General features: G+C 35.9%; 1 protein-coding gene across 1 annotated transcript; it reads right to left on the bottom strand.

Annotated features, from left to right (window-relative positions):
- Positions 1-1,393: 1,393 nt before the first annotated feature.
- LOC140956696 (uncharacterized) lies at positions 1,394-5,291 on the bottom strand. Its single transcript, XM_073413548.1, has 2 exons — positions 4,910-5,291; positions 1,394-1,458 (listed from the first exon to the last, which is right to left on the bottom strand). The coding sequence occupies exons 1-2, from the start codon at positions 5,289-5,291 to the stop codon at positions 1,394-1,396; spliced, it is 447 nt and encodes a 148-aa protein (XP_073269649.1).
- Positions 5,292-16,642: the final 11,351 nt, after the last annotated feature.

Here is a 16,642-nt window from a genome sequence, read left to right as displayed (position 1 = left end):
ATTGGCTATAAAACAAAGTAATGGTAAGTTCAAGGTAAAGAATGATAAAATGGTTAAATATGCTCAAGCGCTTGATAAGGCCAAAGAATAATTTTCCAAACTCATTCTGGAGTTAATACCTCGTGTTGATAATGAAGAGCAGACTAGCTCTTTCGTCCGACCAACAGAACCCGATCTGACAGGTCGGGAAATTGTCTCTCAATTAGAACATTTGATTGCAATAAACGAGAGCGTGCATGAAGAAGATTGGAGGTATGACCTCTAACAGTACTTCAAATATGAAAAACTTACACATGAAGAAAAGCATGCTCGAGAAACCAAAAGAAGAGGTCTTTGATTTGTAATGATCAAAGACATCTTATATTAGAGGTCTTTCTCTCAAACCCTTCTAAAATGTTTAGGGAAAGGCAAAGCTAATTACGTTATCCGGGAAATACATGAAGTGTGTTGCGGACACCATCTCGAAAGTATGGACCTAGCCAACAAAGCTCTCTTGGTCGGATTCTTTGGGCAAACTCTCCATATAAGTATAAATAAGTCATAAAATTGATGATTCAAAGTTCGCTAAACAAATAGAAGATCAAAATTGAAGACTTCACAAAGCTGAACTGAAATGACATAACTCAAAAGAAGTGTTCAAACTGAGAACACATCAGTTAAAATTGATATAGTCCAGCTGAACTGATCAGTCGATCAGTTTGACTCCTGATCAGTTAACAACGTCATCAGATGTAATTTGAAACTCAGAAAACAAACCGACAGTCCGTACCAAAGTAGAACAGATGAAGCAGAGCAAGTGTGATACATTGTATCACTGTCAGAAAAATTCATCTACATGGACTAGAAGATGATTCAACGGATATTAATCATTAAGTGCATTCAATGTGAACGTTTGAATCAAGACTATTTATAGCTGATGAGTTCAGATGAAGAAAGGTAACGAAACACCAACAGAATAACATTCAAGAACAACTATAAGTCATCTGCGATTTACTTTCAAGTTTATTCAGTTTACAAATCTCACAACTTAGTTCTTACTTCATTTTTTTATCTGTAGCTTAAACGTCTACTGCTCATTTTTTTAAAAATATAATAGAACATTTTTTTTGAAGCTTTCGACCTAAACTACTTATATACATGTATATTTACTTTGCATAATTTAAAATAACTCAATCAACTATTTTACTCAAAATCCAAAACGCAGTGCAAAAAGTAAAATCGTCAAACAAAAACCTAAAGCTATAATTTTTCAAAAATAGCATAAACTCTTAAATCCTCTAAAAAACCACTCAAAAGAATGAAAATCATAAAATCTTTAAATTACTTTAAAATCATAATATTGCGGAAAACTAGTAATGGTCCTCGGGTTATGTGCACCATCAGTCCAGTCCGTTCAACCATCAAGTCCTCCAATATCATTATAAAGATCCTCATCTGCATCATTCACACCTAGTGAGTCTAATGACACAGAAAAACTTAACCATGATAACAAGTAATAGGTATACATCCACATACAACAGTGACAATAATTTTAGTAAGATATCTTTACCATGAACATTCATAAACTTTAAAACATTATCTTTCATCATTAATTGTGAATTTTGTTTCAGTTGTTTGTCGATTAATCAATCTTACGTATTACCATGGTACCTGGCGGAGGGGACATCAGCGACACTCTCCCCCTTCAACTTAGCCTTGGCCTTACATGTCATCATATCATTTCATATTCGTATTCATATTTGTCACAATCGAATCACCTCCATCAAAACAATTTATCATATCCATCAATTATAAAAATTCATGTATATAACATTTTCTTGAAACCAAGCATGCAACTCATTCTTTAACATTTATCGTTTATCATCACAAAACTACATAACCTTTAAAAATAAACATTTTAACATTCATTAGGGTATTTAGGACACTGTCAGGACGTCTAACAGTTTTCAGGTGTAAAATGATCGTTTTGCCATTGAAACCCTAACTTTCCCAATTTAACATTAGACCATAAAATGACGACCCGAATCCATCCAAACTTACCACAGCACCTTAAAATACATCCACAAACATTTCTTAGACGTAAACTTAAGTCCCTCGACTAAATTCGTAATTCGTTTTAAAACTTGAATCGAAGTCCCGGTTTTAACCCGAATTAACTCTACCAAACTCTACCAAACTTTAACCATAGCTTATTAACACCTAATAACCCTTTTTCAACCCAAATCAAACCATTTTTGTAACGAACCAGATTTTTCTTTTTTTTAAAAAAAAAATTTGCGGAAGAAATAAAATTTTTTTTAATAATACAAACTCGAGTCGTTACTAAAAATAAAATACACTCATGCAACATAAATAAGTACTTTTTTTTAAATACACAATTCGGTTTAATAATATCAGAGTACTGCAAATTCAAGTTTATAAAATACATAAATAAATACAACACTGACGGCCCTCGGGTTTCCAACTGCCACAGTCCGAGACCACTCCCTGATCACCGCCCCTAGCCTCCTCATCAACAACATCTGCATCAATCAAATATATACGTGTATAACAAATAATACGTAATAAAAATCATGTGATTTTAACAAATTTGATACATGGTAACTTGAACATGAATAAATGAGTATGTATGAATTGGCTTCTATACATGAAAATAATTTCCTGATAACAAACTGTAATCTCAACATAAATATGTCATAATATGAAGAGAACATAACTGGCATGAAACTGTGTGAGGCCGGAATATACTGTTCATAATATTGAGATCTGCTTTTCGAATTGTGGCATACATGAATCGTTTGATCAAATTATACCATAGTACTAGGCCTGCAAGGATCATCCAAGTTCTGGGTCTGAATGTCCAAGCATAACATATATAACTGAATCTATTGGATAGTTCGCCAGATACGTGTACTCTGGGTTCCTAACCCGTATTTTGGAGTGTCCACCAGTCACGATACCTGCATTCCAAATCCGTAAAATAAGTGGCCACAAGACAGTTCAATATCTCAAAAATATACTTTTAAGACACGTCATACCTGATATCATACTTACAAACTTTGTAGACTTCGTTGGATTGTTCCTGGGTTCGCTGTAATTGAACTTGACATACAACTCAAAACTAGTCCAAAATCTTATACGTGTAACTCCCAAAATTCATTCGACGACATATGATCTACCAATTGACTCGATACTCGAATCAACCTTAAACAACATGTTAACTTACTGTCCAAAAACCCAAACCATGACCAAAACACTTTCGAACAACCCAAAATAAAATAAGAAAGTTTACGACTCTAGCCAATCCTAAGAAATGACACTTTACAGCTTACGGAAACAATAAAATTTATAAACACAAACCGACTCGAATCAACCTCGAACAAAAACTTAGACTCGACCCTAAGACACTTATTAAGACCATGACACTGCTCAAAACCACTCAGGAAATGATCTCAAACCCGAATACACACCAAAAACATGAACAAAGATATTCTCGCACAATTAAGACAGCTTGAGCAGTTTTACGAGAAAAATCAGAACTATTTTGTTTCTTGTCAAAAAATTACGAATTTGGCATCGAATCAAAAAAACATAATAAACTACAATTTTTGTGTTGAAAGTATTTTTCAGAAAATGTGCGGATAGTTACCAGAATTTAAAATACAAAAGATCAAATTTCAAGAGTTTGTTGTCAAAAATATTCTTCGGACAGATTGTGCGGTTTTGCAAGAAAAATCATATCTCCCTCATTTATTATTCAAAAATTACGAATTTGGTATTGAATCAAAGAGAACATGACGAACTACAACTTTTAGGTTGAAAAGTTTTTCAGAAAATAAACTGATTGATACTAGTTTTCGAAACAATGAAAGTAAAATACACACCCAAAAACCCAATGCACAATGAACTCATGCTATCAACTCTTACCACCCAATTGCTATTAATCCTCAACCAACATACCAATATTGGTCTAATACATATATGAACATGATCTAAGCCTTTTTGTTAGCTGAACCATTCAACATCGCCTACAACATGAAAACGTGAGAAACAAGTGTATAATCTTAACATGAACATAAATATTGAACATACTTGCATGAAAATGTTTCACACAAACATGAATGCTTGAAAATCCATACTATTCCTTGATTGATGAGAAAAAAAATGTAATATACATGCCTTTGGTCTTGAAACGTAGAGAATCTCGCAAATCTCGACGATCCGGACACGAGGAAGAAATTTGGAGCTTCTTGTTATTCTCAAATGGTAGAACCGATGGAAATGGAGCTCAAGAACACGTGAGGAGAGAAGGGAATTAATGAGGGGAAATGGAGGAGAATTGATGGGCATGTGAAGTTTCTTCCGGAAAAGACTTGGCCAAAGTCTTGAAATTTGAGGCAAGTGGGGTGGATTTAGGATATTATAGGGATAATTTAAATATATTGATTAGGTTTAAACTAATTAATCAATATATGGTGTAATCAAAATAAAATTTTAGATTACTCGAGTCTTGAAAACTGATAAATAAAATATTCCTAAATTTATAAAAGTTTCACAACAATTAATGAAAAATAAAATACTAATTGTCATAAAATAAAATACTCCATAACTAAAAAATAATTTTGGACAGTGAATTTGGCTAAAAAATAAATATCTCAAATATCCTATCCCCGGTCCGATCTCGTGTATTTGCCTGAAAAACTTGAACTCAAATAATACAATTAAATATATACATGAATAAAATAATATGTAATTGCGTATATATATTTATAACAATTAAAATATGGTGCATGCATAATTTAAAATAATATAAATACATCATGTTTGATTTTACGTGTACTATTAAATTTTCGGGGCGTTACAATCTACGACACTTAAATTGAATTTCGTCCCTGAAATTATAACTTACCAAATAACTCGGGGTAACGAGCTATCATCTCGGCTTCTGACTCCAAGGTAGCTTCTTCATCTAAATGATGCAGCCACTTGACTTTGATCAGACTGATAACTTTGTTCCGTAGTTTTCTTTCATGTCTGCTTAAGATCTGAATAAGTCTTTCCTCATAAGACAGGTTAGGAGTAAGCTGCAATGGTTCAAAGTTCAAAACATGCGAAGGATTCGCCATGTATTTCCTTAACAAAGAAACATGAAACACATTGTACAATTCAGCCAGATTCGGCAGTAGAGCTACACGATAAGCTAGTGTCCCCACCTGGTTGAGAATCTCGAATGGCCCTATGAATCTCGAGCTCAACTTGCCTTTCTTTCCAAATCTCATAACACCTTTCATAGGTACTATCTTTAAAAACACATGATCTCCTACAGCAAATTCAAGATCTCTCCGCCTTCTGTCAGCATAACTCTTTTGTCTACTCTGAGCAATCTACATCCTGTCTCGGATTTGTACTACCATGTCTGCAGTCTGCTGAACAATATCTAGCCCAATCTTTGACCTCTCGCCAACTTCATCCTAATGAATTGGCGATCTGCATTTTCTTCCATACAAAGCTTCATATGGAGCCATACCTATCGACGATTGGAAACTGTTGTTGTAGATGAACTCTACTAGAGGCAGCTCCGATTCCCAACTTCCATGAAAATCGATCACACAAGCACGCAGTAAGTCCTCCAAAATCTGAATCACCCTCTCTGATTGTCCATATGTCTGAGGGTGGAAAGCTGTACTGAATGGTAGCTTGTTTCCCATGGTTGTATGCAGACGCTTCCAAAAATATGATGTGAACCTTGGGTCTCTGTCAGACACAATCGAAACTGGGATCCCATGAAGTCTGACTATCTCTTGGATGTATAACTCTGCATATTGTGTCAATGTAAAAGTCATCTTAATCGGTAGAAAATGAGCAGACTTCGTAAGTCGATCGACTATCACCCAAATGGCATTAGATCTCCTCACTGATCTATGCAATCCCATTACAAAATCTATGGTAATATTCTCCCACTTCCACTCAGGAATGAGAAGTGGCTTGAGAGGTCCTGCTGGTCTTTGATGCTCTGCTTTAACCTGTTGACAAGTTAGACATTTAGATACAAATCGTCAAATGTCTCATTTCATACCTGACCACCAGTAGAGCAATTGCAGATCCTTATACATCTTTGTACTCCCTGAATGAATGGAANTTATTTATGACCGAATTTCATGTAAATCACCATTTACTATAAAAAAAATTAAAAAAAAAATTAAAGTCCAACTTCAAATATTTATTTTATTNACCTCTATATCTAATAATCCCATCAACCACTGTATAGATCATTCTGCCCTTGGATTCATCTCTCAGTCTCCATTTTTGCAACTGATCATCAAAACACTGTCCATTACGAATTTGATCGGTCAAGGAAGACTGAATGATCAGTGTGGATAATCTAGGAATTCTATCACTAGAACAAACCTCCAGGATCAACCTCTGCATCTCCAAGTAAAGAGGTCTCTGTACTGTCAACTATGCTACGGCTATTATTTTTCAGCTCAAAGCATCTACAACTACATTAGANCCCCCAAAAGCGGCCTTTGATTTGTCGTGACGATTATCTCATGTGGTTAGAAATTGACCTCAATATAATATCATGTATGTGCTACACAAAATAGTAACCATGGCTCATGATACCACTTGAAAGAGGATCGGTTACGGTGCCCGGATGCGTAACGGAATTTCGAAAAATTATATTTTTACAAGAGGAAAAACGAGCACCCACTAGTGTGTGTAGCTAATAGTAAAAACACAAAAATGATATTCATAGTGTGTTTAGACATCTTAGCTCTTCAATGGGTAGACAATCTACAAGTTTCTCTTGAGCACTTCTTGCTCAAAAATAAAGCCCACCACCAACAAAGAAGATCCCCTCTAATTTTGTACTAGAAAAATTAGAAAAAAATTTTTTTAGAAGGGTATGCAATCCTCAACAATTGAAGAAGAAAAATGGAGAATATTGGGAGAAAATTTGGGCCCTAGTGTTGTTGGAGAGAAGGGGAGGAAACTTTCTTGGTGTATGAAAAAGTAAAAAATAGCATGTGCATTCCATGCTTTGTTTAATGAAAAATTTGCCTCCAACACTTCACCTTCCAAGCATGCAATTCTATTTGGGCTTGTAACAACTACAAAGTTCATGGACTTTAATTTAATTGTCTCAAAAAAATTTGAGACCAATTAATCCTTACTTGATTTTACTCAAGCCCACTAGTTGACAAATTATTTCCTATTGGTCTCAAATAGTCCATAATATAGTCCATAATAATGTTTATGAAAATCACAATGTTCAAATACATTATTTATTTGGCCAACTTTTATTTTAGGAACACTATTACAAATTAAAAGTTACATTCTCCTTATAGAAGTCACACTTCTATTTTTCTTTGTGCTTATAAACTCCTGTATAAGCCGTTCAACACATTGAACTATTTTTCTTTACAACGAGATCTAGAAAGTTAGGACTTGTGTGGCCCTCAATGGTTCAATGATACAACTAGCCGTGGGTTCACATCTCAATATGATTCGGGACTAAAATTGTCCTTATACGAGCATACCCCAGTTGCTCCATTCTTACTTATCAACTCCTTGATAATAGGAATGTCAGAACTCAAGTCTGATAGTACCCAACCTATCATGTTAAACGCCTAGCAGCATCGCTTACATGATTCCCTAGGTATCAAATGATAGTGCTTGCAAGAACCAATCTAGTATGGTTAGCGTACAGTACGGTCCTTTCATCTCATATATCCCGACCGATTCGACAACTATTGGTATATCTAGAGTTGCCAAAGAATCGATACTATGTGTCATGTTGTAGTTGCATCGATGGTGTAATCTATGAAACCCTTTCATAATTACCACCAAAACTCTGATCAGAGATTTCAAAACTACATACACATAGGATATCCATACCCGAAGGTAAGCGGAGAATCCCCGACGACAATGCATCGACTCCGATATGTTTCGACAGAACACCCAACCTTGCCACCTGATGACACCATATGAGTCGGTAAACAAGTCAAAGTGTAATGCTAGCATATAGAGTCTCAATGTTGTCCCGTGTCATAAAGACTCATGGTGTACAACCATAAACTAGGACGTTTTCACTCGATAGGTGGGAACCACTTGGAAAGTCCTTTATGGAGGGTTGTTAAGTTCACTCTACAAGGAGCACCTATCTGCATGCTCGGACATCACAATGTCCCCTACAAATGAATTATGATACTCACATCGCAGATACTAGTCTCAAGCTCAAGCGGCCTTTATCCTTCTTAGCGACGACTGAATCGACTAGGAACTGTTTAGAATATACAATATTCCAAATTTGAGTTTCATGATACTCATCATATGAGCATCTCATATTCTTTCTACTATTTGTATATTCAAGGACTTTATCTACGCAACTAGCATGGGTATACATATAAATATGTGCCAAAACAATAATTTCAAATATTATTAGAATAAAGATTGTTTATACATAGAGTTTCAACATAAACCAACGGCCAACACTTGGCTCGACGAGCACCTACTCTAACAATCTCCCACTTGCACTAGAGCCAACTACCTATATGCTTCAAACCCATCGATTCGCGATGCTCTTTGAATAGTGGTCCATGTAATGGCTTAGTTAGTGGATCAACAACATTATCTGCAGAGCCGACTTTGTCAATTGACACTTCTCCTCTTTCAACAATCTCTCGGAGGATGTGGTACTTTCTAAATACATGTTTGGATTTATGATGATACCTTGGCTCCTTCGCCTAAGCAATGGCTCCCGTGTTGTCACAAAACACCGGGACAGGAGCAACTCTATTAGGAATGATGCCCAACTTTTGGACGAAATTTCTTAACCAAACAGCCTCCTTTGCTGCAGCTGATGCAACAATGTATTCGGCCTCAGTGGTGGAATCCGCAGTACTGTCTTGCTTGGAACTCTTCCAAGAAACAGCAGCACCATTGAGCATGAATACGACCCCAGAGGTTGTCTTCGATTCATCGATATCGCTTTTGAAGCTAGAGGCGGTATAGCCTTCCAATTTCAGTTCTCCACCCTCATAGACCAAGAAATACTTATTGGTCCTTCTCAAATACTTGAGGATGTCTTTCGCAGATTTCCAGTGTGGAAGACCAGGGTTTGATTGATATCTACTCACTACACTTAGTGCAAAAACCACGTCAGGATGTGTAGATATCATCCCATACATCATGCTACCAATTGCAGATGCATAAGGAATGCTTGTCATGGCCGCTATCTCTGAATCAGTCTTGGGAGACATAGACTTGGATAGGGACACATCATGACACATAGGTAGATGTCCTCTCTTGGACTCATCCATCGAGAACCGCTTCCCGATGGTATCAATGTATGTGGACTAGGTGAGACCAAGCAATCTTCTTTATCTATCTCTATAGATTTGTATTCCCAATACAAAAGATGCTTCACTCAAGTCCTACATCGAGAACTTACTCGCTAACCATATTTTATTTGATTGCAACATCTCTACATCATTCTCAATGAGTAGAATGTCATCAACATAAAGCACCAGGAATGTCACAGCACTCGTACTGACCTTCTTATACACACAGGGTTCCTCAAGATTCTTAGTAAAACAAAAATCTTTGATTGTATTATCGAATCTGAGGTTTCAACTCCTAGATGCCTGCTTTATACCATAACTAGATCTCTGTAGTTTGCATACCATATGCTCACTTCCGATAGATGTAAACCCTTCAGGTTGAGACATGTAAATCTCTTCCTTAATATCCCCATTAAGAAAGACTGTCTTTACATCCATCGGCCATATCTCATAGTCATACCATGCAGCTATGGCTAGCAAAATCCTTATAGACTTAAACATTGCAACTGGAGAAAAGGTTTCCTCAAAGTCAACTCCTTGTCTTTGAGTATATCCTTTTGCCTGCAATCGTTCTTTGAAGGTCAATACCTTCTGATCCGCCCCAACTTTCCTCTTGTAAATCCATTTACACCTTATGGGAACAGTTCCCTCAAGTGGATCCACAAGATTTCACACTTGGTTCGAATGCATGGAATTCATCTCATATTCCATAGTTTCAAGCCTTTTGGATGAATCGACATCAGAAAACGCTTCCTTGAAGGTTTTTGGATCACATCCATGGTTAGGCTCATCATGGCCCTCTTCAAGAAGCAGACCATACCTCATATGTGGTCTCGAGACTCTCTCGGATCTTCTAGGAGCTTGTATCTCTTCTCTTGGCTCTTCGGCTGTGGGTTCTACAATTGTGGGTGTTTCTCGAACCTCTTCGAGTTCTATCATTCCCCTTTTTCTATACAATAGAAATTCCTTTCCCAAAAAGGTTGCATTCCTAGAAACAAACACCTTTGTTTCTTGGGGATGATAGAAATAATATCCAACTGAATTCCTTGAATATCCCACAAAGTAACATAAAATAGATTGACTATCCAATTTATCTCCCACTACCTGCTTCACATAAGCAGAGCATCCCCATATTCTAAGATAAGAATATTTGGTAGGCTTACTCATCCATATCTCATATGGTGTCTTATAACCTGCCTTTGAATGGATGTTGTTCGACAACAGTGTCGCTGTCTCAAGCGCATATCCCCAAAAGGATAGCGGCAACTCCGTGAACCCTATCATAGACCGAACCATGTCCATCAAAGTCCGGTTATGACGATCCAAAAAACCATTCAACTGCGGTGTAGCAGGCGGAGTCCACTACGAGAGAATCCCATTCTCCTTAAGATACTCTTGGAACACGGCACTCAAGTACTCACCACCTCGATCCGATCGAAGTGACTTGATGCTTCGTCCCAATTGTTTCTCTACTTCACTTCTGAATTCATTGAACCTTTCAAAGGCTTCAGATTGTATTTCATCAAATACACATACTCATACCTCGAAAAGTAATCGGTAAATGTGATGAAGTAGGCATGTCCATGCTTAGTGATGATGCTAAGCAGACCGCACACATCGGTATGGATCAAAACCAATAACCCTTTGGCTCGCTCCACATGTCCCTTAAATGTAATTTTGGTCATCTTTTCTTTTAGACAGAATTCACAAGTCGTGAGAGAATTAATATCGGACATACCAAACATTCCTACTCCCACTAGATTGTTCATCCTTCTTAGGGAAATATGTCCTAATCCAGCATGCCATAACTTTGTCGAATTAGAGTATATTGTTTTCGCTTGTTTGTGGTTGTTATTGCTTGGACATTGTTTAGTTGAATATCTTTCAATTTTAAGTTATAGAGATCGTTTTAAAGTTCTCCAGTATCAATGAAACATTCATTCTTGTAAATGTTGCAAACACCTTTGCTAAATAAACAGGAATATCCATCTTTGTCAAGCATAGAAATGGAAATAATGTTTTTCCCCAAATGAGGTACAAACAAAACATCTCTTAAAATTAACTTAAAATCATTGTTCAAAAGCAAGTAAACATCTCCTACGGCCTTGGCAACAACTCTTGCTCCATTGTCCATCCTAAAGAAGATCTCATGTCACACCTTTACTCTATACTTAGCATAATTACCATAATAAAAATAGGGTTTGACTGATATAACTGTAGTATGAAGAAAATCAAACAAGGGGCATCACTTTGACGGTTTATAAAAATTTTGACATGATGTCCCTACATTCTTGTAAAAACCAAAAACTCAACTCAAGCATCAACATCAACACATATATATAATCGTATTCTTACATACAAACATATTCTGTATCATCATACACCTGGACATAAACATTGTAAAACTTGTTTCAAACCCTGACATATTTTCGTACAATACATATGCGGAAGCTATACAATAAGAAGTCCCGGTTCTTGTCGAGGTAAGGCACGTCACAAGCATCCATTGGCGAACCGGCATCCTATATATCCTCATTACCTGAACCTGTAATACATGAGCTACGTGAGTTTATAAAACTCAATAAGTTGGCACTTGTACATATCAATATGCGTAGAAGGAGTATACATATCAAGTCGTGATCAACAATGAATCTTTAAACCATGTCATATCATAACATATATTCATGTTCATTTTTGTACTTGAGCCTCATTTGTTGACCTATACTACCGTGCTTGCTTTATTATATAGCTACTACTGTGTTGGACGTCAGGGAGCAACCTTTGGCAACCCCACGCCCCATGAACATATATTGGCCAATAGCTTTGGTGGACTTAAAACCACCCATGATGTCAACAAGCTCTATATCATGTAAAATCAGTCCTTTTCTTTTCGTGTTCATGTTCATGTTCATGACATAGCACCCATCTTCAATATTCATGAGTTCCTTTCATATTTAATACATAACAATGGAATATGGTGCTATGTTTTCATCAATAAACATACTAACAATGTACATATATCAATAATCAATGAGAAGCATTTGAAATCATAATATTACTCATGTATTACTTCAAGAACATGCCAACTTACAGTCCAAACGTACGAATACTTGTTTGAGACAATGATTCTCGTTACTATACTGTCAAATACATCAATAAACCCATCACTATGTACATACTAGGTGAAAATCACTCCTCTACAAGTAGAACAACTAAAAGAGAAGAAAACTTACACCCTTATGAAGTTCTTGTGATGGAGAACTAAGTTTCAACTTCAAAATAATGAAAAAGAGGAAGAAGAAAGCATTTGGAGGAAGATTCTTGTGTTTTCTCTCGAGCTTATGCTGAAGAAGAAGTTGTGGAATGGTTGGAATGCTTAGAAAATTCAAAACTTATCTTCTTGTATACAGGGCGGCGCTCGGGCGGTCATAAATTACAGCTCGAGTGCGGAACTTTCTGTCCGAAACAAAAAATCCAGAACCAGTGGCGCTCGGGCGGTCATTTATTACCGCTCGGGCGCCGCTCTGCGCACAATCACCTCAAAGATCGCTCCAGAAACGTCTCTTCCGTTCATAATCTGAAAAAGTGGTAAACATGAAAGTTGTATCCCTATGTCTTGGCTTGAATCGCCAATTGGTTTCAGGTCATTTAGAGGTATGAGTAAAAAGTTATGCCCATTCTCCTAACATGTGTCAGTAAAGGAATGACGGTATACACGACATACTTTGGGGAACTTTTGGCTTGTCTTCCTCAATGATTTGGACAAAACCCAAAATATGAAAGTTGTAGCACTATATCGTAGCTTTCTAATGGTTATGGCCTCATTCAATTTGGATCAGTATTCAAATCATTATGCTAAAACCCGTACAAACTACCATATTTTCATCTCATTTCCTACCAACTTCATAACACTACTTCTACCTACACATCTTACTATAACTATTTAGATATATTTTCATTCTCAATACACCATGAACAATATAAAAGTCATGTTCAATCTCAATATTGATACCGCAATCAATATGTAAAACATAATGAGCTAAATAACTATCTATAATGAGACGTATTACTAATCATTTGTACGAGTAACATTACATCTTACCTTCCCTAAGTCTCCTACTTCTTCCAATCACCTGCAAATCATTACAGACATGTGAGCCACAGCGGGTATCCAATATCCAAGAAGTAGAGTTAATTGAAATGTTTACTTCAATATAGAACATACCGTTTCCTGAACCCTTCTGGGCAAGATAGTCTCTGTAGTTACGCCTCCAATATCCAGGCTTCTTGCAGTGATGATATATGTCAACAGTCTTGTCAGCTTTAACTGGTGTAGTTTGCCTCTTCAAGAGCACATTCTTCTTGGGACATTGGAAAGAACGCTTCTTTCCCTTCCCATGAGGATCAGTCTTCGCACCAGATGAAAAACCCACATAAAGAACCGGTTTCTCTTTCTTGATGGTGGACTCAAAGGTAACAAGCATATTCACCAACTCCTCAAGGGTAGGCTCCAGCTTGTTCATGTTGAAATTCACCACAAAAGGATCAAATGAGCTAGGCAGCGACAAGAGCAACACGTCAGTTGTCAACTCCAAAGGCAACGTAAGATCCATTCCAACGAGCTTGTCCACGAGCTCAATCATCTTTAGGTCATGCTCATGGACCGAAGCTTCATCTCGCATACGTAAAGTGATTAGTTCCTTGATGGTAGCATGCCTAAGAGGCCAAGTCTGCTCTCCAAAGAGCTCCTTGAGATGCAAATGAATGTCAGCAGCACTCTTTGCATCCTCAAAACGCCTCTGCAGCTCATCATTCATAGAAACCTGCATATAACACTTGGCTTTAAAGTCATGGTCACACCATTCCTTGTAAGTCTACGATTCCTCAGGAGTTCAGTCAGTCGGAGCCTCAACAAGGGGCGACTCAGTCAGTGTATATGCTATCCTTTCCGAATTTAGGACGATTTTCAGATTTCTTAGCCAATTGAGGCAATTAGGTCCGGTTAATATGAGTTTGTCGAGTATTGCAGATAATGGGTTGCGAATCGAAGACATTGTCAAATTTGTACTGAAAAGTAAAACAAATAAATGTTAATGACTATTTTAAAATATTTAGTAAGATATAAAGTATGGACTTTTACTTCATAAATTTTCGCTCCCACTGTTTTGACATCTTTCACTACCCTCTAGTGAAAACGTGAAAATCCTTTCCTCAGTAGGTACGTAAGGTCCAATTAACAAATTATTATCCCGAATAATATCAGCCAATTATAATTCCTAAAAGGTAGTTTCCAATTTCATCTCTATGCAACCCTTAGCGTAAACTTTTGTCTCACGTTTGATTAGGACCCAATAATATGACGTCGTTAATCTTTACATGTCAAGCCTTACCCATTGATGTTGAACCTTAATGGACTGTCGCCTTGAGTTCCCTCAATAATATGAGCTGAAATCATGGGAGTTCGACGTAGTTCACATCACCATGTCAATGGACGTCACAGCTTTCCGGCATCCAGGGCCCCCCAATAATATGAGCCGAGCCCCGAGGTCGGGTAGCGTTCATCATTCACCCATTGTCGATGGAAGACCTGGAAATTATAAACACCTTTATAATTCTTTTTTTCGGGCTTGATATTAATTTTGAATCTTATTCAAAATGAGGATATGTTTTAGCATTTTCTTTCAAGTGAATTTTATGTGTGCAAATTAAAGGATTTATACCTTTTATATCTTTCAAAGTCCATCCAATTGCTTTTTTATATTTTTTAAGTAGATTAATTAAATCTTCTTCTTGATTAGTAGAAGAGTGGAGGAAATTACAATAGGAAATGTTTTATTTTCACCAAGAAATACATATTTCAATTCGAATGGTAAAACTTTTAATTCAAGTTTTGTATTATCATCTTCTTTAAAATTATTTTCAGACTCAAAACTTTCTATTGAAAAAACTTCAGATTGTTGATTTAAGTTTTCTTCTTGTATATTTTCTTCCACAATTATTTCAATTTCATTATCATATTCATTTTCATTAATACTTGGTTGTTTACATAAATTGAACACATTAAGTTCTAGAGTCATATTTCCAAAAGACAATTTCATTAATCCATTTCGACAATTACTTAAAGCATTTGAAGTTGCTAGAAATGGTCGTCCCAATATTACTGAAATTTCATTATGTACTTGTATTGGTTGTGTATCCAAAACAATAAAATCTACAGGATATATGAATTTATCAACTTGAACCAACACATCTTCTACAATACCTCTAGGTATTTTGATTGACCTATCCGCCAGTAAGAGAGTAACAGAGGTGGATTTTAATTCTCCTAAATTAAGTTTTTCATAAACTGAATAAGAAAGTAAATTCACACTTGCTCCCAAATCTAACAAAGCTTTTTTAATTTTATTTTCTCCAATAATACATGAAATTGTTGGACAACCAGGATCTTTATATTTTAAACTAGAATTATTTTGAAAAATAGAACTTACTTGTTCAGCCAAGAATGCTTTCTTCTTCACATGCAATTTTCTCTTCACCGTACATAAGTCTTTTAAAAATTTTGCATATGAAGGTACTAGTTTAATAGCATCTAATAATGAAATATTTATCTTTACTTGTTTATAACTTCATAGATATCCGAATCATTTTTTTGTTTTTTATGATTTGTTAATGCATAAGGAAATTGTGGAGGTTTATTTGACTCATTTACTATTTCAGATGATTTATCATTCAACATATTATTTTAAGAATTTAAGGTATCATCATTCTCAAAAGTATCAGAATTATCATCCTTACTCTTTGATTTTAAATGATCCTTGTTTTCATTACTATATGAATCATTAACTATTTTACCACTTCTAAGGGTAATAACAGATTTTATTTGATCAATTTTTTCATTTTTTAATTCTAGATTTTGATTTTTAGGATTAGGTTGAGGTTGAAATGGAAATTTTCTTTTTTCATGAATATTAAGTGCAGATGCAAATTTTGCAAGAGATTCTTTCAAATCACTCATAGATTGACTGTTTTGAATATTGATAGACTCTTGCTTTTGGATAAATGCATGAATTACATCTTCAAAGTTTTTTCTTGGAGTTTAACATAAGGAATATAACCTTGATGATTTTGGTTATTTTGAAAATATTGTTGCGAGGGTTGTACATTATTATATTTACTCCAACTAAAATTAGGATGATTTTTCCATCCAGGATTATATGATGGTGAGAAAGGATCTAGTATTGATTTTTTATAATTGGGGAATTGTCTGTAGATGAATTTGGCCACTTGGTTTACCTCAT

Source organism: Primulina huaijiensis, chromosome 2, assembly GCF_012295235.1.
Source record: "Primulina huaijiensis isolate GDHJ02 chromosome 2, ASM1229523v2, whole genome shotgun sequence".
Lineage (NCBI taxonomy): Eukaryota > Viridiplantae > Streptophyta > Magnoliopsida > Lamiales > Gesneriaceae > Primulina > Primulina huaijiensis.
Note: the sequence above shows the minus strand (reverse complement) of the source record. Positions and strands in the feature narration are given on the sequence as shown.

Bases quoted from the DNA above. Each gene is read 5' to 3' on its own strand.
- LOC140956696 (XM_073413548.1), bottom strand. From the start codon at position 5,291: ATGAAAGGTGTTATGAGATTTGGAAAGAAAGGCAAGTTGAGCTCGAGA. The intron at 1,459-4,909 runs GTAAGTTATAAT...CTGTGTCATTAG, and splicing joins TCGTTACCCCGAGTTATTTG to ACTCACTAGGTGTGAATGAT.